Here is a 23,425-nt window from a genome sequence, read left to right as displayed (position 1 = left end):
GAGGCAGGGAATAAACTTTCTTGTACATATCTGCTCTATGACTGGCACCTCCCTAAGCTGTGAGTTAAAGAAAACATAGAGCAGCACAACTCCTGCAGAAGCAAGGTATGTAATATCATTACTACTGATGTTTACTGACTTTCTCAGCTTAGTGCAGAACTCAAAAGCCCCACATACCATGAACTTGAAGCTCATTACCTAACTACAGATCTGCTCTGCAGCATGTTTCTGCCACTTACAGTTGCCAACTCACTACTGATCAGTAGTCCCCTAACCAAACAGCACTACTACTACTAACCATGGCTAGTCATTCTTTCCACCCACCCTGACAGACTACTCTTACATGTAAGGTAAGAGCTCCAAGTACAGGTAAGAGCACACCCAGCAGCAACAGCCCTTCTGAGAGAGACACAGCTATTGTGAGGGAATGACCTCCCAGTAACATTGCAATAAAAAGCTGTCTCATTGCCAGCTACAATCTTGTTAATGTCTGTTAGCTAATAACAATTTATCTGAGATGTCTGCTACTGCCCTAATTAAAGCTGACTTCATCACAACCTGTGACCTGCAGCCTACATCACTCAAGGCTTTCTGTTACAGACAAGTGGCAGGGAGCTTTTGACCAGAGACTGGAAAGTCAAATACTAATGATACAAGAAAAATCATGGAGAAAATAGCAAGAAATCTGTCCTGCTGTTTATATTGGAGTACTACCATCTGAAGAAAAAGCTGAAGTTCCAGTATTTTTCTACATCCCTAAATACTTCATAGCATTTCTAACAGGTCACATTTTACTATGATCTTGTAACTCTGAAGTGAGAGAGCAGGAAGTGCAAGTGTTTGAAGTGAGAGAGCAGGAAGTGCAAAATAGAGATATGGCCCATATGCTGACCTTCACCAGCAAAGCCAGGTCATGAGTACAGAGTCCTCATGTTCTTACCCAGGGAAGAGAGCAAAGATGAGATGATTTAAAGTTTTACATGTTGCTCAAGGGAAAAAATGTTAGGCAAGACACCATTATGTACTGGAAGCAACAATAGAACTTCAGTTTATTAACATTTTCTACAAAAGACACATGAAAGACAAGTGCAAATCAAGACTTTTATTTTCTCCCCACATACATAATTAAAAAGTGAGTGAACACACAAGACAGGAAGCTGAGATACTACATATATATATGCGACAGTTAAGCTATCAATCTTTTTTCATCTTCAAGATCAAGTCATCACACAGTTTCAGTAGTTCATCATTTTCTTTAATCTGTTAAATAAAGGGGAAAAAAAGCAAGTTTCAGGTATTATAGCGAGTTGCAACAAGTCACACTTGCCAAATTATGGAATAGGAAGTCCATTTATATGCTAATAAAATGGACTCTAAAGGACAGTCTACTTTGTAGAAGGTCACATGGCACCCTTAAGAGCCTCAGGAAATGAGCCAGAATCCACTACACTGTCTCTGTATCATGGACTTTCTCCATGATACATGGAGACCAACTGATCAAGGGAAAGGATTTCTCAGACTCAGTCTTTGTTAGATACACTGAAATTCAAGATAGTGACAATTTAGACTTTAATCTTCACAAGACAGACAACACTGTAGGATGACGCTTTCATACTTTTACTGATGGGGGGCAATAGTTTACAGTTTGTATAATCCCTTATGTGGTCAAGCAATTTTAGTAAGAGTTCCTAACATGAAATGCCACTGTATTTAAACAGGAACAAAACTAGTTCTGTGTTAAATGGCTTGTCTCACCTCTCCAGTTACAGGCCTACTGCTGCCTTAGCTACTCAAAGCTTAGCCATAAGCCTGAAGATGAACACTAATGCAGGGCTTTTCCCTAACAGGAATGCGTCAGCATTCTGCGTCTTTGATGCTGGCAAAGATACAACTGTGATGCAGTAAAACTAATAGCATGTGTTTCCAGCAATGTGACTTTTAACCCTCAAAGCTTTTTCCTTTGAAGGCTTCTAACAAAGGTCTGCTTTTACAAAAGCATTTGAAGACTTGATCTATGCAATATGAAATAATATCAAGGATTATGAAATACAAGGATTAATGCCCTGAACAGTATTGAAAGAGTTCAGTCAAGCCTGCACTAGTGCCAATAGCTTACAAATCACGTTTATGAACAAGCTGAACAGACAGTAAGATTTACTCCCAGATTCTGCTCTAGGATATGCTTAATATCATTATCTCCTTCAGTAGTTCAGCTAACCTCCCTGCAGTAGCCTGGATTGATCACTTTTGCAGCCCACCTATGGGAACAAACCCTTTTCAGAAAGAAAATGAAATCTAAACATACAGATGAGTTTTGACACAGAGTTGTGCCTTAAGTTTCAATGTCTATTTCCCAGCAGCTATCAAAACTAGCGCAGTTAGTATGGCTATTTCTGGCACTAGTACAAGGTAATTCTTGACCTAGTTAGTCTTAAGGCAATACACTGAAGAAATTCACCCATGGCATTGACCTACCTTTTGTTCAAGGTTCCCCTCTAAAGTCTGGTTCTTCATTTGTTCTTTGCGGAGACTGGCTTGTAGTGCTGTAATCTCTAATTTAGCTTTGTTTCGTACCTGGGCAATTTCCTCATTTGCTCTGAAATGGAAGCAAGATGGTGCTTACATCCCCTTCAGACAGCACAGCAAAATAGTTCATAGAATCACACTTTGCATTAATTCCCAAACTAAAAATGTTTAAGCCAAGTTTTGCTAATAGTGAACAACACTTTGCAGCAAGTGTGAAAACCATGTACTTCCCTCCCAATACATGGTACTGTACATCCCATGTACATCCCTTCTTGACATGCTACTTACCGAAGCAGCTTTTCTTCTGCATGTGCCTTTAGTGCCTGATACCTCTGCTCCTCTTTTTTGATTCTAGCCAGATATTCTTCAGCACATTTTTTCAGAGCTTCTTCATTCTGTCCCAAAATCCAAGAATCTTAGTTAGCTTTTTATGTGCTAGTAGATGGAAGTCTCTCCACAAATGGGCTATGTGACTACACCAAAGTGTCAGCATTTGTATTTGCTCATCAGAATAACAGGAACAGCTGTGAAAGCACCACAGACATACACAGAAACTAAAGCTCCCCCTTTCAACTGTCTTAACTTCACAAAGATTTATTTACCCCATTTCCCTCACAGTACACTATTTATTTAGTGGCAAACTTTAAAGTGGAAATGTTACTGAAACTAAGGTCACTAATCAGTTTTGCATACTTGGGGCTTTTTGGGGAGTGGAGAGGAAGAGATCAGGTTTAAAGAAAGAAATTAGCTTTGTCTTAGCTTGCAATTGTCCCAAGAATAGGTTGAAATCCAACTACTTTAGAGAATCCAAAGAAAGATTAAAGCTTTGGACACTGACGTAAAATCACCCATTAACAGCAAGAAAGTTACATTGGTACATGGACATTATGACACCTTATTGTATTAGCTATGATGACAGCAAGTTGAACCGTTTGAAACAAGTGCTAAGACAACCTACTAATTCCAGCTCTTGAATTTAGCAACAGTACTCTCAAGTGACTCTTTAACTCAGCGCTAAGGAAACACCTTATGAATTTAGGGTGAAGAGCTGGAGACAAGATGAAGGAAGTGTGACATTTATTAGTGAAGCAGAAACTGAAGTTTTAACACAGACATCATGCCTGTTTCTCACATGTAGATTGCCACAGAACTTGTAAAAGTTTCAAGGGTTCTAAGCCTTAGTAAATAGGGGACATTAAAAGGGTAACTGAGGGAAAAACTAAGGCATTTTTAGACACTGACTGGATCAGTTTTTATTGCATTTCACGCAATAAGAAACCACAGCTTAATTCGTACTCTGAAGATGCTGCAGAATGAAGGCTTGACTTTACCAAGGTGGGTTTGGTTTTTTTTTAAGCTAAAGAACACCCAACAAAACTATTATCATTTTGACTTGTAATGTCAAATCCTCCTCAGCATCCATTCAACATGTAGGGGAAACAAGCTGCCCTTATGCAGCAGTTGCTATGTGAGAGTGTTTCAAGTCTGTCTCACAAAAAAAGTTATATGCATACATATAATTTCTTCTCTTTGATGAAACTTTGGCTTCTAACAGAGATCATCATCATCATACTTTAGGCCAGCCACTAAAAACAAACTAGTAATCTTTAACATCTTTACACAAACAACAACTTAGCACCTTGTTCTACAGGTAGTGCCTATACTAGCTAATTAATGACTGCTCTAGAAATGCATCACTTCCTCCCCACTAAGTTTCATTTATCTAGGAAGGACAGGATTTGCATTACAGCATCTTACTTTGCGGTAACCCTCTAGCACTTCTTTCTGTTTTTCAAATCGTTTGAAGAGTTCAGAGAAAGATTTCTCCATGGAGTTAAGATCTGAAATAGCTTGTTCCTTCTCTTCCACTAGCCTCTGCATTTCTTTACTTGAGGTTTCCTTCTGCTTCTGAGCATCCTCTAAAGAAAGTGGAGTTAACTCGTTACAGTCATTGCATTAGCATATATCTAATTCCACAGTATAGACTGATAACCCCCACACTTTCAATTCTTCCTCTTCAGCAAAAAAGGGTTCCCTAGCCTTTCCTCTGAAAGGACAACACATCTTTGCTCTTAAGGAAGCAGTCGTATTGTCTTTATTTGCTACACAGTACTGCACACCAACCATTAAACATTTATTGTAAGGTGTTTGCCCAAAGCATTGTTTCTCTTGCAATGTAGCCAAATACTATGCTTGTGTTTACCACAACAGGAGCTTCAAATGTGACAGAAGCAACCTGAAGACATTTGCTTTCATTCAATACACACAACAGCTGGAGGTCTTAGAGGCTGGTATAACAAGCCAAACTAGCACAGCAAACTCTTTCAGGAGGTTTTTGTTAACACGCCTAAGCTATGTTTCCCATAGGCTTAAAGAAGCAAAAAAGAGCTGATGTAATACTCAGTCTCCTTAAGGAATTAAATTTAAGCAAGGCACATATTTGGCTGTTCAGCTTTGAACTAGCAGAATAGACCTATACAAGTTTCACTGAAGGTCTTCCTAGGTTTGAAGCCACAAGCTTGCCTACTGACATCACTTATGTAAGGTCAGACAATAAACAGCCAAGCACAAGGTGCAGACAACTGGATCTGCCAGTTTTAATAAACACTCCACTGGAGACTAAGAAAAAGCTACATGTGCTCATGCTTCATTCAGGAAGTCATCATTACCTATCAAGTGATATCATGTCTGTATGAACATACATAAAGTGTTACTCTAGCTACCCTGCCTGCAGCCTGACACCCTGGAAGCACCTGAAATATTGATGTTATCAGAAGAGAAAGAGTAGTAACTTCAGCTATTAACTTTAGGCTAAGCATGCCCCTGCCCCCATGAGCCATTCAAAGTTTAAATATGGAACTTACCCATGATTTGTGTTATGGTATTTTCAAACTCAGCAACTATTCTTCTAAAAACATTAAAGAAATATTGAACATAAGTTAGAAAAAGCAGCTGGAATAAATGAGTAGATATAAAAGCCAGGACATATCCATACCCCATTTCCTTGTATTCCATATGAAGCTTGTCATACTTCTTTTTCCATTCCTGAACCTCCAACTGTTTCTCTTGAACCTTTGAGGGGAAAAAGTAAACCTTTATTTCTTGCAAAGGAAGACATACGAGATTTCATACTCCAAGCAGTCTAAAGGGCAGATTATGTATACTTAAAACATAATATGCAGAAAAGTTCTAACTGCTCAACATGATCAAAATTGTTTCGTTATAAATGTAAGTCAAATAAGGTGTAGACTGATGTGTAGATTTTGCATACATGATTCTACTCAATGTTACTAATACCTCTTCAAATAGCAAGATCAGAGCCAATTCAGCCAACCTCCCACTCATCATGTATGTAGACCACTGATCCTTTGTCAGTTATGTTCTCTTGAATATTTATAAGGTAGAGTAAAAAACGCCACACAAATCTGCTAGTGTTAACACAGGAAAGCACAAATACCAGACATCTATTCTGGTCAAGATCAAATTGCTGTTTTATTTATAGTCAACATTCAATCCTCCTAACATATTTCCAAATTTAAAGGCCTTTGTCTTTATAAAAGAACAACTACACCTACTTTACATCAGCTGAACTAAACCAGAGAACAGTACTGAGCAGTGTAAGCACTCTGTTAAATGCCTGTGCAAACTCTATACACTGAATTCTGTCTTAGGGTTTCTATTAAGAACTGTAACACTGATACTTGACTGCAGTGGGAGGCCTGCAATGACAAGAGGCCCAAAATACATAAACCAACCTGGAATTTTAAACAAAAGAAGGTGAGAACACATGATTACTGCTGATTTGCCCTTGAAAGCTGCACAGTACACTGTAGTACACAGACTTTCAACAGTTAAAGTCATTTTAAATGGATTGCAACATTTCAGATGACAGGAAGTGGGACAAAGTAAAGTAAGTCTACCAACATATAAAAAGAAAGAATTAACAATATTTAGACTAGAAACAAATGTTACAAAAGCAAAGGTTTGTAAAAATGGAAACTGGTTAGAAACTTTCAGTTGCAAACTCAACAGAAATGGTCCAGTGACACAAAGAAGCATGCTTCCATATAGTGCTATATTTGCCCAGAAGGAAAAGTTTGGGTTTCCCCCAACCCCCTTCTCTCAGTTTGGGGCTGTTTCACCAAAAAAAAGTAATCTTATAATTTAGCCTGTCTTCCTTTCAGGTTAAAACAGCAAGCATTTCTATTTAGGTGACAACCCACAGCTGGAGCCATCCAGTCATGCCTGTCTTGCTACAGCTATGTTTGTATGTTTAGAACATGTTCTTTGAAATAAGAGATTAGAGCACCAACTTTAAGATATTACAAGCTCTACCCCCTGTTATTATAGAAATTCTTCATTTTAGATCAATGAAATAAGAGCTGTCAAAGGTGCATTTGTTTCTCTGTAGTAGACAATATGGCGGGTAAAAGTGTCTTCCTAAATGAGAGGAAGCAAAAGTTATTCCTGGAGAAGCTAGTACTGTTGTATTCTAAAGAGAATGAATAACTTAAGCAGCAAATGATCACAGTTCATCTTCATTTCATGTCCTCAGTGCCACTATGCCTGCAGTATAACTACTCAGCAATTCTGAATGCTCCACTTTCTTCTCAAGTTAATTTTGAAGTGTCACAACTAGCTTTAAGGACATTTATGCTTAAGTACTCCTCTTACATTATCATTTTAAGGTTACAAAACCCAGAAGTCATAATGAATCAAGTACTGCAATTTTTGAAGCGAGTAGATACACAACTCTTCCTACATCACTAAGATGATGCAGGTTCAAAAGCAATTTCTGTAGTATACAGAATGTGCTTGAAATCCCATTAACTACTCCTCTCTCCTCCACTACAGATTTTCTCCTCCAGAGTGAGCTCCAGATCTCATCTGTATTTTATTAGCTGGACAGAGAGATCAATGCATTGAATTGGCATTAGTTTCATCTTAAGGAAATAATTACATAAGAAGCTTCTCCCTCTTACTGGCAAGAAGAGATATTTACTGTCTAGTTTAATAAAGAGCATTCAGATCACTGATACCTAGCCATTCTATCTTATAACAGATGCTTTTTAATACTGCCCAGTTCTAAGGCAGAACCTGACTAATAGAGAAGTTTACCTACTGTATCTCCCTGGATATTGCCTCTGAAGAGTTCCAGAACAGGTTGCCCAAACAAGGTGTGAATGCTCCATCCCTGGCAGTGTTCAAGGCCAGGCTGGACAGAGCCTTGGGCAACATGGTGTCGTGTGAGGCATCCCTGGCCATGGCAGGGAGGTTGGAAGTAGATAACCTTTGAGGTCCTTTCCAACCCAAATTATTCTATGATTCTGTGATTCTATACGTGCTGCTCCTATCAAGTGCACACCAAATTCTTCTGAAAGAGATGCTTATGTCAAATATCATAGAAAGAATTACTAAGTATAGAGATTTATACCAGATAAAGAAAACAAAAGATACTTTCAGGACTAGGTAAAGTTTTGCTGTGGAAGGGTCACCATACCTCTCTCTTAACCAGTTCAACAGCTGCATCCATGTCTTTTTGGCTGTATTTTAGCACATCTATAATAGCATCCACTGCAGTGTTTGCAGAAGCAGCAAAAGGGAGTGAAGGATCATCACTAATCAGGGCATCTGGTATTAAGGGACCTGCGTCCTGTGAGGAAAGGAAATGCAAGAGTTTTAATAAATTCCTATTTTCATGCCATTGAAAAGCTGCATGCAGATTATTCAGTATTAACGCTAACTCTACCCCAGCGGTAACAGAAAAATTACACAATTGTCAGGATGAACTTCTGTGTGTTGATCTGTTTATAAAAGGCTTTTCAAACTATAAGTTTTAGGCTGTAAATATTTTTACTACTAAAGTCTAATAAAAAAAAGTTAAATTTTGATACAGGTATCTAACCTGTTTTTTAAGCTAACAGTTTAAATAAGCATTAAATACTCTGCAATCCTGCAAATATCTACATAAAAGACCAGTAATTGTCTCCATTCCTTTCCTAAAATATCAAAATGAAACCCAATACCATTCCAAACACCCTTACAGAAGTTGTAAATGTTCCCAGAAGATCTATTCCTTTCGGTTTTTCTTCATTTTGAAGACTGACTGCAGGCTTTTCAGCTTTCTCATGCAATTTACTTGAATCAGCAACAGGACTAAAACTAAAACAAACATACACCATTATATTTAAGTCTTGCCTTTTTTTTGTAAAGCTCCTGTATCAGTAGTAATGTGGTCAGCAGGGCCAGGGAAGTGATTGTCCCCCTGTACTCAGCACTGGAGAGGCCACACCTCAAATACTGTGTTCAGTTTTGGGCCCCTTACTACAAGACAAAGCTGGTAAAGGGTCTGGAGCACAAATCTTATAAGGAACAGCTGAGGGAACTGGGGTTGTTTTAGCCAGGAGAAAATGAGGATCAGGGGGACCTTATCCCTCTCTACAAATACCTGAAAAAAGGTTGTAGCAATGTGTGGTCAGTCTCTTCTTCTAAGTAATGAGTGACAGGACAAGAGGAATTGGTCTTAAGTTGCACCAGGGGAGGCTTAGATTAGATATTAATTAGATATTAGATTTCATCTTCTATGAAAGCTGTCAAGCACCAAAACAGGCTGCTCAGGGAAGTGGCTGAATCACCATCTCTAGAAGCATTTAAAAGACATGTAGACGACGCCTTTAGTGACATGGTTTAGTGGTGGACTTGGCAGTGCTGGGTTAATGGTTGGACTCGATATTAAGTGTCTTTTCCAATCTAAATGATTCTATGTACTACAGTCTTGACCAAGCAAATACCTACCCATGCTGAAGAGCATCTGTTCTGATACTCATGTTTTTCCCAAGAGTAGTAGAAATTTCTTTTCTCGGACTGTCTCTCAATAGAGGGTCAAACTTCAGATAAAGCGATTGTTTCCTTAAGGCAGACTCTTTGAACTGACGGGAAAGAGGCATAAACTGGCAGATACGCTGCTTCATAGCATAACACACATCCCACACACACAAACAATCCTCTGGAGAGAGGGCAAGCCTATTCTTCAGTGGTCAAAGCATTGTTCTCAGGAGAAAAAATTACATAAGAGAACTCAGTGCCCACATGCTTAAGTCCTTATGTAACATCAAATGAACTCAATCTGCTCACAGACAGAACCAGAAGGGCAAACGTTTATGAACTATTCAAAACTAGCAGAAGGCACTGAAATGGAAAGACAGTATTGTAAGCTGAATGAGCAGTATATGTCATCCTCTGTCTTTGCTCTTACAGCAATAAGGACAAAGCATGACCACAAAACAATTTCAATTCAGGGTATTCACTGTACCTTCAGAGCGACTTCTGGACCAAATGAATAACTAAGGAAAACGGGTAACTAAGATTAACTGATCAAAACATTACGTGCCCAAGTTGGAGACAGATTTCCAGTGACTGCCCATAAAACAAAAGACCTTAGAAAAGAGTATTTTCTAAACAATGCTCTCAAACAAAACATTATGTTCTTGCAGTTTTGGCAACCAGAGATGAAATGTCACCTATCTCAGCTTCAGCACTATTAAAGAGAAAGAGCACCTTTGCAAACTGAAAGCAAAAAGACCTCTGATACTTAGCTGAATTGTGAATAACTACATTTCCTTCCATGATCACCCCCTGCCCAGCCCTGTCAACAATATCCTTTGGAACAGAACCTGTTATTTCTGTGCCTAAGTTCCAAGTAAAGTTATTTCATGGAAATATTTAAGGTTTGACAGTTTCATTTTCCTTTTCTCTCCCCTCTGCCAGAGGGGCAAATAAAACATTTCAATGTCATACTTACTGATGAAGTCCCAAACTGTTCCAGATAGTCTATTTCTATGTCCATACCTAGAACTGGAAAAGAAGAAAGTGGTACAGTGAAGATGCAATATTATCACATTGTGTCTGTGAGTACTTCACTGTAAGACAAATAGGTATGTGTCTAAAGGAAATAAATCCCTGCTCTCACCTCATGAGCTCTAGTTTTTCAGTTGCTAAAAATACTGTATTCTTATCTAGACATGAAAAATTAAGTCAGCCAAAGATTAAGATCTTACAGCTTCCATTTCTCTTCAAATACCTGTAAAGAATATGTGGAGTTTACACAGTTGAAGAACTTCTGCTGTTCTATGCTTCAAGTGGCAAGCATTCAGATATTCTATTCTTTTATACAATGCCCCGTTAAAAAAAAGGAAGATTGGCAATCTCGCCATTCAAATTAGCACACAGCTCAGATGTACACAATGAAGTTACAGCTGTTTCTCAATATACAGATTTCACTCTAATATTAAGTGCCAGATTGCACTGCAGTCAAACCATTTGCTCATCTTTCCACACTGCACTCCTGCAAGAAATAACCCTTCCAGGTGGTTAAGTCACAGCTTTCAACACAGGCACACAAGTGCAGAAAGACCATCCACACTGCAATATGAAATTGGTATTCAAGTAGTGTGAAGGCCTGCAGCAATCTACAAGACTCCCAAATACAGGCAGTTAGTTGCCTAGGCGTAGTGCTCTCCATTTAGAAAGCCCTTAATACTAGAAGTGATTTTAAGGAAGCATTTTTTCAACACAGAACTGCCACTGAAACTCCTGGAAGGCTATCAGCCTAAATTACATCCTTCCAGGCAGCCAAATGCCAGTAGCCAGCTTTTTCAATTTGTCTTAATCCAAAGTCAAAACCACATCTAGATATATTTCCCACTAGTCATTGCAGGCTTTACAGTCCTTTCAGAAGGGCAGAATGAAAGACAAAGTAGAATCAATGTCAAAACTGAAGTAGAGAAACACAAACACAAGAGTTCCTGTAACACTATCTTTTCTGTCTGTTTTAAAGAAATGCCCTTACCTTCCGATGATGGTCTGAAGATCTCTTCAGGTTCAGCATTAGCTGTCTGCCCATCTGCTGTTATTTCAGTGCTTTGGGAACTAGGCTTAATTTCTTCTGCAGACACTGACCTTTTTCCATTGTCAGCAGAAATCAAATTGTCTTGAGAGAGGACATCAGCTGGAGACATTTTAGATGGGCTTATTTGCTTCTCCTGATTGAGAAAAAACAAAATCCTTTTTACTGTTAAAGTAATGATTAAAGACACAATAATGATCAAATTGGTTTGTCATAAACTAGCTGGGCAGCCAACATAATAAACCAAGAGTTTCCAGGCATAGAAACTAAACTACCAACACTGAGTACAGCTTGTATTATATAGGAGTTGCTTTTTTAGCATCCACACCCTTGTATTTGTCCTTATATACGACTGCTGATCAAAAAAGATACTAAATACCAAATTAGCCAATTTGGCTGTCTCTGATGTTACCTTCAAAAGACAGGTCTGCGCAGTTGATACTCATTCAGAGCTGCTGAAGATACATAAACACACTAATTCTTTGACTTAACCTTGTCAAACCAATGTGCAATACTTTGTCTAAGACCTTTACTTCACGAACAGCTCTTTAAAGAACTGGCCATCTTTCCTATACACCTTACCGTGGCCCTTTCTCCTGGAAGTTCAGCTTCTGCTTGAACTTCTGGCTTGTCCTCTCGAGTTCTTGGTTTGTCTTTTACCACACTCTGTTTGCTGATTTCCCTAAAGAAAAAACAAACAAACCAACCAAAATCCAAGTCAGACAGGCAGTTCTGAATTTGGCATTCACAAATATATACTGAAGCACTGAACAAAGTAAGCTTCTTTGAGAGTTTCTTCTGCCACAGTACAGGAAGCTTTACAGAGGGTGGGGATGTAAATTCACTGCCTTGCCTAGTGACAACTTAAATGACAGAAGGCTCTCCCACCATCAGAAGCAGCATTATCTGTGAAGCAGAAAGTCGCAGCAATACCACTTATCCCCGCTCACTTAACATGGTTATTTCCATTTGTCAAGCTATTTTCCTATTAAAAATAAGTTTTTTGTTTAATTAAGAACAGACTCACAAGCAGCCTGCTACTCTGTCCAAAGTAATGCAGTGATTTTTGGTGCAAAACATGGAACTGTATTAGAGAAATACAATACCTTATTTACTGCTGACAGCACAAACTTAACTTTCCACCTTGGTAAACAGTAGCTGATCATGTTACACAGAGAGCAAAAGAGCAAACACTTTTGTCAAGTGAACATGTTTTGCCAGTCTAGCTCTGGTAAGCACCTGCCTATTTATACTTATGCTGACAATTTCTAGGAAAGGCAACACCATATATCCCATTCACAAATACAGGCTTTTGTGTGGTGCCAAAATAATGCAGCTTCAGTGACAGGCCTTTTCATTGGAAATAGCATTCAGGTATCAAGAAAATGCAGGGAACAAACAGCACTTCAGAAGGTTCAGCCAGGACACTCAGAGAACAGAATTGCCTAGTCCCTCCACATGCTGCATTATATACAACATTGCTTGCTCATTGCCTCTTTTTTTAAAAGGCAGCAGCAGTCACCCAGTTTACCCACTCCACATTTTACGCTGATCTTGGAGGAGTGGGAAGAGCCACTTGATCAAGGCACTAAAAGTCCTCCTATATAAGCCTGCTCCCCCCATTCCTCCAGGTTTAAGAATGCCTTTTGCCCAGAGCTAGCAATCTCAAGATGGTTTCCCCAGAGAGATTTTTGCTGCGGCAACATGCTGTGTTAAAGATTACAATGTGCAACAGACTCTGACAACCTCACAGGGTGAAAGGAGGTAAGAATCAAGCAGTTAAGACATATCATCTATCTTTCCCTCACATGAGTTCAAGGTGCTTCTACATTCAGCTACACATTTACTTACAGATTCTGGGGTTCTCTTTTCTCAAGAGCTTCACTGGTACTCGGTCTGTTATCCCACTCCACTGGAAGAGGCTCCCTTTCTGAAAAGGTACTATCCTGCTCCTCTTGCAAGTGAGCTTCCTGAGAGCTAGGTTCAGAACACTCAGGTGAGGTGGAAATTTTAGCACCCCCTCCAAACGGATTAAAGTTCGGATCATCAAGTTTGTCCCAGTCAACCTTATAAGATGCTTTAGGAACAGGGATTTCATCTTCCACATTACTTTTATTTTGCATTTCAGTATTCTCAGTTTTTGGTTTGGTGATAGGAATTTTTCTGGAAGGTGGCTTAATTCCAGGTCTTTTACCTAGCTTCTTAGGAGGTGGCTTTCTAGCAGTGGTATTGTCAAAGTCAAATTCCAGTTTTACTGGTCCAGCCTTGATGACATCAGGCTTTTCTGCAGGTTCCTCTTTGGAGATAGCCAGCTCTTCTGCAGAAGCTTTTTCTGCTACTGAAACATTCCGGAGTTTTGATTCCCCAGTTTTGGAAGAATTTGTGACATCTGAACTACTGGCACCTAAGCTGCCAGATAATGGTGCAGGTGTAGGTGCTTCTGCTAATCCCACTGATTTACCAGTTTGGCTCACATCTGTGGAAGCAGACTTCACATCCTGCACAGCTTCACTGACTGCTTGCTTAGGCAACAGTGTGGGTTTGTCAGACTCCAGCTCTCCCAATGGAGATTCTTTTCCAGATACAAGTGTCTTCTCTTCACTTGAACACTCTGTACTTGCTGTGGTTGAATCCAAAGGAGCTGTATCATCCAGCATAGGAGAACCACTACTTCTTTCAGGAGTTTTCTCAGAGCTGCTAGATACTTTCACAGGAGGAGACTTCTGCAGCTTTCCAGGAGAATGCTGCAACTGTGCTGAACTTTGAAAAGGATTAATGTCATTTAAGTTATCAAAATCAAGATTGTAGGAACCTCGACTCTTCACAGGCATCTCATCATCCGGGTAAGGAGCTGCATCAACCTTCTCTGGCATTTGTTTGTTTATCACTGAACTGTTTGCTTCAGCTTCCGTCTTTTGTTGACATGTGCTGCATTTAAAAAAATAAAAATAAAGATATCACACATACTATAGCTATTCTCTTAGGCATCATTTCAAATCATCTTTAGAAAGATACTTGCACAAGTAGCTTTGCATGCTCAGAGTAATCTGGGGTTATTCAACATAAGGCAGCTGACAGCAAAAGGACATAACAGCAAAAATTCAGTTGTCATTTGAATAGTCAGAAGTTACGAGCTCTGATACACATGAACTATAGGGAGATCAATCCTTGAAGCTAGTCAGTATTCTTAAACTACCTGTTCTATACAGCTGTGTTAGCTTCTACCAGTCATCACTGGAGACTCCTCTAGTCACTACAGCATAAGGACACTTCCATTTCACTAGACAGTAAAATATACATTGCTTAGGAAGCACTATTAACAGTGAGCAGCTCAAACACAGGCACAATTAGTACATCTTCATGCAGATTCCTCTATGAGTCATGACAGACTCACAAGTCTACGACCAAACTGAGACATTATTCAGCTTCTCCCATTCTAGTCATTACTCTGTCTGGTGATTCTGCCAGATATTTTTTCCCTTGAAAACATGCACCAGCATTTCATTTGTGAGGGCCTATATACCAGAACAGAACCTGGACTTCAGGCACTGTAAACTCTGTGCAGCTGTGAAACTGAAGAGCAAAGTGGTACACAAGAAAATACTTCTCCAGTTAGAGATCCTCCAGAGAAGAAACAGGTTAAAGAAAGGGCTTGTGTATTCCCTACATCCAAGTATTCTACAAGTTACTGTTTCCCCCTTTATTCCCCAAACTCTACTCAACTTTCAAGGCTTAGCCTCAGACTACAGAGAGTTAAGCCATTACTTCCTGCAACAGGATTTCCTCCCATTGTTTTCCCTTCGCGAAGTTATTAAAGTTATTATTCTTACATGCCACCCGTATCTGCTGTAGAACAGAACAAGATTAAAACCATCTCACTAAAAACACCACTTTGATAAACCCCAAAGCAAAAGCAAAGATAAAGAGTTCAGGAAGTTATTCTCACCCGGTTTGAGTGCCCCTTCCCTGCAATAGTTCAGCCCCAGGCTCCTTCAACTAATCAAGCCCCTCCCATTCTCCACCAGCGTTTAACCTAATAAATGCCAGTCAAGAGCAAAACACCTGCTTGAAACTTTACTTTAGTCTGAAGTGACACCTTCCAGCAGCACCCAGTTGTTCAGCTTATGTGCTACAAATTCCTATATTTTAAAAGTAGAAAGGATGTGTACCCTGAAAGCAATGTCTTGCCATGTAATTATTCCTTAACTAAAATCAGGTCCCTGCTAGCCCTTTTAACTCACTTGAACTTTATATGTATTAAATCTTTATGTGAGCAAGAAGTTTGGGGCATAAATGCAATTAAGTAATTGTGGTGACTAGCTCAGTACTTTTCTAAGATCATAGAATAGTTAGGGTTGGAAAGGACCTTAAGATCATCTAGTTCCAACCAAAATAGAGCATACATGTAAGTTAACAGTTGAAGCAAATATTCTTTAAGTGTTCTTTAATGTTCTTCCCTTCTCCCCCTCCCAAAGCCAAGAATGGGGTCAAAGTAAAGTATATGGTACCTAAAAAAACCAAACTACCAAAGCTTTGTCTTTTGCAGAACACAAAGCTAAGATCTGAGACTCCTTGCCACCGGGAATTACAGGTATCAGGTGTTCATACAAGTTTAAAAGGGGGCTAAAAAAAGTCAGTAACATAAATACACATTGAAACTTATTTAATAACACTGTATTATTGTACAATTATAACAGTATTTCTACTAAAGCAGAGCTGCAAAACGCCAAACTGGGACACTGCAGACTCTATGCTCTTCTCTAGACAGCTACCCTGAGCCACTTTAGAGATTCAGGCTACGATACTATAAAGGTGCACAAACTTGTTCATACTTGGGATTGATGTTATCTTCAGTTTGTGTTGCTAGATTTTCTTTAATCTTAATACTCATTGACTCAAGATGTCAATTCAGAGTATAGATTTTTTTTTTCCTTAAGATAGAAGAGAAGAAATTTTAAGGCTTAGCTTTAAGGATTAGCTTCAAGGATTAGCTTCAGACCAGTTGCAGTGTCCCATGAAAACCTTGTTGTGGGAAACAGCTTTGTATTCTCTGCCTAATGTGTCTCTTCCCTCAAACTGTTTATCCATGTCATAAGTCATCTCCACAAAATCAGTTACTGAAGAGTCAGAAATAGATTTCAATATTCAATATAACCACCAAGATAATTACCACTCCTTCTAATAAAATTCTCTTTGAAAGAGTTTGTGCATCAAAGCCAGCATTAATTTTGGTCCTTCTGTGCAGTTTACATCTTGTTATAAAATACAAGATTACATTTTAACTATACAGGTTTATAATGGGCAAAAATTAACTTGAGCATGTCTCACATTGCTAATACTGCCAGCAGCAACTACATTACTTACTCAGCATTGACAGATGTAGATAAAACATCATCCACCAAGTCCTCACTGCAATCATCAAGTGTAAAAGTAGTCTCAAGTTTGTCTGTCATAGTAGGACTTAAGATTTTTCGAGTCTGAGGATCTCGTAGAGGAGTCTGAAAGGTTACCTTTAAGAAAGGGGTGGGGGGGAGGGAAGGAAGAACATAATAACCACAGTACTTTCAAGCTCAAAATAATATCTGCATTCAGTAGCAGAAAACACAGGAGGAGAAAGAATATAAATCAATATAAAAGCAGAAGTTCACCTTCATAGCTTTTGCCCCACTTTTAGGTGGCAAGTTCTCTTTCTGGGACAGGCGTAGAATGGAAGGTCTCCCTGTAGGTTCCGGTGGTGCGAAGAAAAAGCCACAGTCTTCCGCAGTTAGGTCATCCTTGACGTTCCCTCTGTTTTCCCCGTTTTCTGCATTTTCTGCATTTAAAATCTGCAGACTCATTCTAGAACATCAACACATACAACGTCGCATGGTGAATGAGGGGGTGTGGTCAGGCAGATGCAATTTCAGATAACGAAGAACTTGGAAGCCTGGCACAGGCTAACAAACGTTAACAGCTTCAAAAGAAGTTTTAGAAGTGCTGAAGCCCTTCATATGAAAAGGTGTATCTCAGAAGGCTCTGAAAGCATTTACATGCAGCGATGTATAGCCCTCTCCTTTTGTTAGGGGCCTGAGCAGTTGCTGACGTTACACTTCCCACAGTTAGCATTATTTCCTTTACTAATTAAGCTGCCCATCCTTTAAAGGGAGCTCTGTCATCTGCAGGTTCTTCATTCCCAGCCCCTTAGAGCCAGCAGGGACGCAGTCATGCCTCTTGCAATGATGGCATCTAGCTAAGCAAAATTACAGGTTTTGCAAGGGGCAGATGACAATTATTTCTCTATTTTATTCACATGGTCTAATTACTGCATTGTACTGCAGCAAACATCAAACCCAGATTTGGTTGGTTAGAGTGTTTATGATCAGAGTGCTGAAAATTATTTAGCTTTTCCTGCTGTTTTAAGGCACATAGTACTTAAGAATCCTTTGCAGCATAGACATTACTGGTATGCAAATCTGAAAAAAAGAAATTGTAATTAAAAAGGTATTTCTTAAATACTGTACTTGCATTGGACATAAACAAACTTCTGTAAACCATATAGGCTGATTTAATCTTACTGGTATTTCCAGTGTGAAGGATTTGAAACTACAGCCTACATCACAACTAAGATTAAGGATGAAAATAAACTAGAAATAGAGAAAGAACACATTTGAAGTACACAAGGAAAGTCAGCATGTTACAGATACTTGAACTCTGTCTACCTTTTATTCCCATTGGAGCCTCCACTGTTGTTAAAGGTTTAACAACCAGTACTCAATGATGCCACTGCTGTTTCTTTAAAACAGGAGACAAAACCCAAAAAAGTACCAGAGCTCAAAAGGCACGACCTAGGTACAAGATCTAGGTATAAGCACCATCCACAGAGGATGACCCCCGGAAACTCAGTTATCTGACAAACCACTAACAGAGCAATTTGTTTCATAAGAACTGATGTGTTACCTTGTACCATCCCTGCAAGATAATCACTAATCGAGCGGAAGAGATGTTGGCTTTCTGCAATGGATAACCAAGTGATCTCAAATCTGACCAAAAAGCTAACCCTTAGCTTGTTTTTATATCCTCCATCACACAGTCAAGATTAAACAAGAAAATCAGCAGAGAAAGACTCCAAATGATTGTGTTCATTGTCATAAAGAGGTTACAAGAACACTCCCACTGAAAATTTTAAGTCACATTTTCAATCTGATTGTCCTCATGTATTCAAATTTCTCTATATAATACTGCATGCACATTTCCCTACTCTTACATAAATTCTTATGGGAAAGTTTGCTTCCTACTCTTCACTGAACTCAGCTGCTTTGTCTGCAAAGCATTTTTAATCAGCAGTGGAATGCAAACAATGGCTACAGAAGCCATGGCAAGCAAAGCATGCTCATATTAGCTATGTCTTCAGTCATTTATTCTTCATCATATTCATACTTTAACCCAAGTTAATTTATACATAAAGTATTTTTACATTAACTTGTAGAACTTGAAGCAAACTTTGTTGCTTTCCTTTATTCCAAATCAACATTGAGACAGCAGACCATGTGAATCTCTACAAGTTGTACGTGTTTGTTGGAGTTACTTTAAGAAATGCAGACTAGGACATAAAGTTGTCAACACCTGCCAAAACAAGCTTCATAAGCAGGAGAGGTTTGTCATTAAGCTATTTCTGCACCACTGTAAACCAGATTCTGATCATTAAAATACCCAATAAATTGACACCATATAAACAGACATTTGCCCAGCATTTTATATATTAAAACTAAAGAACCAAATGCCTTTCTACAATTAAAGTAATTTCACATTTATTTAAAATATTCATAACCAAGATAGGCTCTAAATTGTATTTCACAAGTTCATTAGCTAGTATTTGTGCTAAGCTGAAAGGGGAAGGGAGGCTTTAAGAAAGACACCTTCTTGTTTAAAGGGGTCAGTGTTGAAGGTATGCAGGTATTGTGAAAGGCAGCAAATTTCCCACTATGGCAAATCAAAGCTCACAAAAATGAAACTGCTCCTAGTTTCAGAATGATATTTACCCAGGCACAAGCAGCAGTCTTTCATTCTGTATCCGAGAATGGACATAAATTCAATGGCACCAGATAATTAAACTTCTGGTACCTATCATTTGTAGATTGTGGTCTTCATGGCAACTACCTGTTGTTTAAAAAGAACTGGGGCACAACATCCTGGTCTCAAATACCTAAATAAGCCACAGAACATGCAGGGCAAAGACAGAATTTTTCTACTTAATTACCCTCTGAACACTTCTACAAACTCAGATGCAGGGCACCTGCTCATGGACAAACTAATAGCATGTGCTGTGAATACTTCCATACAACCTAATGCAGAGCTGGCCTATATATATACATTTTCAGTGCAAGCATCTCATATATATATATTCAGTACAAACATCTCAATTCAGAAATCTGGAGAGAGACTTTTTGCAAGAGCATATAGTGACAGGACAAGGGGGAAAGGCTTTAAGCTGACAGAACTGAGAAATAGACTTTAGGAAAAAACTTTTTACTGTGAGGGTGGCGAGACACTGGCACAGATTTCCCAGAGAAGCTGTGGCTGCCCCATCCCTGGGGTGTTCAAGGTCAGGCTGGATGGGGCTTGGAACAACCTGGTCTAATGGAAGGTGTCCCTCTCTGTGGTGGGGGTTGGAACAAGATGAGCTTTAAGGTCCCTTCCAACCCAGATTATTCTGTGATGCTATGAAATAAACACTCTCCTGGTTAACTGACTCATAATCACAACCTTTCCCTGAACAGATCATTCGAGGAAAGGGAATTTGCATCAGTTTTAGCCAAAACCAAGTTCTGGAGGCCATAGATGTGGAGCCCCAGGCCAGCCAACCCCATGAAACCCCGTTGGGGGCACCAGGATGCAGCTCATGACAGAGAAACAAAAGATGCCCTTGGCTTCAGTGGCAGCCAACCACGAAGGGGCTCCTCCACGCTGGGCTGGAGAAGGCTTTGCAGGCTCTCGAGGGAAGCACGGTCACTTCCCATCATCGCACCTTAAAGCTGTGCTTTAAGTTAAAATAAACAGTAACCCTCCCCCAGCCCCACAATGCTCCCGAGTCACCCTAGACCACAGAAGACCCACATCGCTCCCCTAGAAATGCAGTGGGGTGTCCTCAACAACCCCCACACCCCCAGGCTGCTGGAACCTCCCTCAACCCCATTAAAGCCCCCAGGCTCACACAGATACCCATGTATATTCCCCTCCCCGTTGTCAAAGGGCACCCAGAGATCCCATCACCCTCCAAGCACACACAGATGCTCCCAAGATCCTCCTGAAAGCCCCACTCACCTCCAAGGCTCCGAGCTCCACCCCAATACCCCCGACGATTAACTCCAATCTCCTAACTCTGCTTCATCCCTAAACTCATAAAACCCGTGTCGTCCCCCGCCCCCAGTATCTTGGTCCTAAGAACACAAAAGTGACCCCGAGACCCCTCGACAGAAGCTGCTCTGCCCCCCATCGCCCCAAGATCACAGAAGGGGTCCCCGAGCCCGTTCATGTCTGCGTATGTATGTGTGCCCCCATTCTATGCTACCCCAAGCTCAGAGACAGGGATCCAGAGCCTGTCGTCGTCCCCTCCCCGCCCCACACCACCCCCAAGCTCACAGAGGGGGCCCCAAGCCTATAGTTGCTGTTTGCCTTCCCCCCGTTCCAGCCTACACCCCCCCACCCACCCCCCCAAACTCACCAGAACAGCCCTCAGCTCCACAGACAATCAAGTTACCCCCCACAAAGGACCCCTACCTGCCGGCAGGGCCCAGGAGCGAGTCCGGGGGAACGCGGGGCCGAGGCGATGGGAAGGACGGGCCGGCAGAAACCCTGCTCGCTGCAACCACCGCTGGGCAGCGCCCCCCTGCCGCCGCCACAGGATTTCAAATTCCAACGGCAGCCCCGGCCAGCGAATGAGGAAGCGGCACTGGGACGAGCCCGCCAATCACAAGAGCGCCCTGGAGGAGGGTGGGAGCAGCCCCTATCCCTGGCGTGGGCCGTGCGACGGGTGCCGCGTAGCGGAGCGTGGTGTCCGGGATGGCGGCTGAACGCGTCGGCTCGGGAGCGGTCCGTGGCGGTGGCCCGCTTCGGACCCGCTTCGGACCCGCTTCGGACCTCTCCGCTCAGGGAAGCGCATACCGGCTGTGGGAGAAAACTGCCTGTTTGGTGTTCCTCGTGAAGGGTCTGAGGTGGTAGGTCGGGCCCCAGTGGACTTTATTGTCCCTAGGGGCAGAGATTTGTGTTTGCAAATCCTGAAGTAAATAATGCTGCCCTTTGGCGTGAAATCTTATTAAAGCAGATTTTCAACACCCAAACCCTTTTGCAGTAGGAGTGGAATAAGAGGCATGGAACGAAGTGCCGAAGGCCCGTTTGGATCACCGTATGGGCGCTCACCTCACTATTTCTGTGCCTTGTGGCCAGGGGAAGGCCTGGCAGTCACTGGCCCATCCTCACTGCTCTATGCTGTACCACACACAGGTTTCCATGCAGAGCAAAACTGGGCCAGAATTTAAGATGCAGACCTCAGTATTCTTGTAGGTGCCTGCTATGGAGGAATTGTGTTTATGTCCTACACAGTATTCATAAGAGGTCAATATCAGTATATCCCTCTGTACTCGGCACTGGTGAGGATGCATCTCAAATCCTGTGTTCAGTTCTGGGTCCCTCAGTATAAAAGAGACGTTGATGTGCTGGAGTGGGTCCAGCGAAGGGCAAAGGAGCTGGTGCAGCGCCTAGAGCACAAGTGTGATGGGGAACAGCTGAGGGACCTGGGGGGGTTCAGTCTGGAGAAGGCTCAGGCAGGACCTTATCACTCTCTGCAACTGCCTGAAAGGAAGTTGCAGTGAGTTGGGGTCTGTCTCCCAAGTAACAAGTGGTAGGACAAGCGGAAACTGCCTCAAGCTGCACTAGGGGAGGTTTAGATTGGATATTAGGGCAAAATTCTTCACTGAAAGGGTGATCAAGCATTGGAACAGGCTGCCCAGGGAAGTTTCCGCTGTCCCTGGAAGTGTTCAAAAAGGGTGTAGAACAGGCCCTCAATGGCATGGTTTAGTGGTGGTCTTGGCAGTCCTGAAGTAATGGTTAGACTTGATAATCTTAAAGGTCTTTTCCATCCTAGTTAATTCTATGATTCTGTGAATATAAGTAAACTTAAGAGTGTCCCCCCGAGAGTCAGTCCTGTGTGAGTTTATGAAATCATGTTGATTCCATGAGGACTCTTTAAGGGAAATGAAATTTGCTGATATGGAAATTAATGCTTAGAAGCTGGAAAGCTTTAGGTCCACATTTAAATTCTGCTTCCATTCAGAGATCTATAATGATAAATAAAACCACAAGAACTTCCACCATGTTCAGGACTTTTGCACTACTGTCCCACATAGCTGTTAGAGCATGTTATCGCTCTTCCCCCCTCAAGCATACACACATCAGTCCCCTGTGCTCCCCCAAGTACGTCCTCATAATACATGTTACTGATCAACAACAGGAACACATGACCCATCTGCCAGCTGTTGGATTTCACATGCTGGGGGTAGCATTTCCCATTTACTTAAATTTCCCCGTCAGTAGCAGCATGTAACGTTACGTTGCTTCCTCTGCTGTGCTTTTCCAATTGCACAATTTCTCCATTCTCTAAGAGACCAGTATGGCATTTATGGTGATTACAGGGTGCAAGCAGGGGGTATGTTGCACTTTTAAGAGAAATGGTGATTATTGTGGCTGTTGTTATTTGTACTTCAGTAGTAACCACAGACCCCAGCCAGGCCTCTCCGTTTACTGTGCTTGGAAGTGCACAAGCATGATCCTAACATCTGTCTCTCTTTAATGCCTTTTAAGATCTGACATCCCTGTCTCGGTAATTCCCTGAAGAAGATAGTACATAAAATACCCCAGGAGAAACAAGGAAAAGGTTTTTTCAGACCCGTAAGTAAAACGGGCTGTTTCCCTACTTTAGCAGGGTGATGCCCTCATCCAACAGGGATCTTTTGAGTTTAG

At 41.0% G+C, this 23,425-nt stretch overlaps 1 protein-coding gene across 5 annotated transcripts; it reads right to left on the bottom strand.

Moving 5' to 3' along the window:
* Positions 1-1,087: 1,087 nt before the first annotated feature.
* On the bottom strand, positions 1,088-17,283 carry TACC3 (transforming acidic coiled-coil containing protein 3). Of its 5 annotated transcripts, none has more exons than XM_057432301.1 (15): positions 17,080-17,283; positions 16,796-16,941; positions 13,283-14,359; positions 12,014-12,113; positions 11,375-11,567; positions 10,328-10,380; positions 9,322-9,455; positions 8,571-8,682; positions 8,027-8,179; positions 5,522-5,598; positions 5,391-5,434; positions 4,285-4,445; positions 2,815-2,921; positions 2,476-2,596; positions 1,088-1,260 (listed from the first exon to the last, which is right to left on the bottom strand). In XM_057432301.1, the coding sequence occupies exons 1-15, from the start codon at positions 17,266-17,268 to the stop codon at positions 1,195-1,197; spliced, it is 2,733 nt and encodes a 910-aa protein (XP_057288284.1). In that variant the 5' UTR covers positions 17,269-17,283; the 3' UTR covers positions 1,088-1,194. The 5 variants fall into 5 exon arrangements, with proteins under 5 accessions (XP_057288284.1, XP_057288288.1, XP_057288287.1 ...); XM_057432302.1 differs by lacking the exon at positions 1,088-1,260 and adding an exon at positions 1,281-1,493; XM_057432305.1 differs by lacking the exon at positions 16,796-16,941 and having other exon boundaries at positions 17,080-17,217.
* Between the last annotated feature and the right edge of the window lie 6,142 nt (positions 17,284-23,425).

Source organism: Pezoporus wallicus, unplaced genomic scaffold (genome assembly GCF_028554395.1).
Source record: "Pezoporus wallicus isolate ANWC-B61680 ecotype Strahan unplaced genomic scaffold, APGP_CSIRO_Pwel_v1 contig_8490, whole genome shotgun sequence".
NCBI lineage: Eukaryota > Metazoa > Chordata > Aves > Psittaciformes > Psittacidae > Pezoporus > Pezoporus wallicus.
This window is presented reverse-complemented; position numbering and strand designations above follow the sequence as displayed.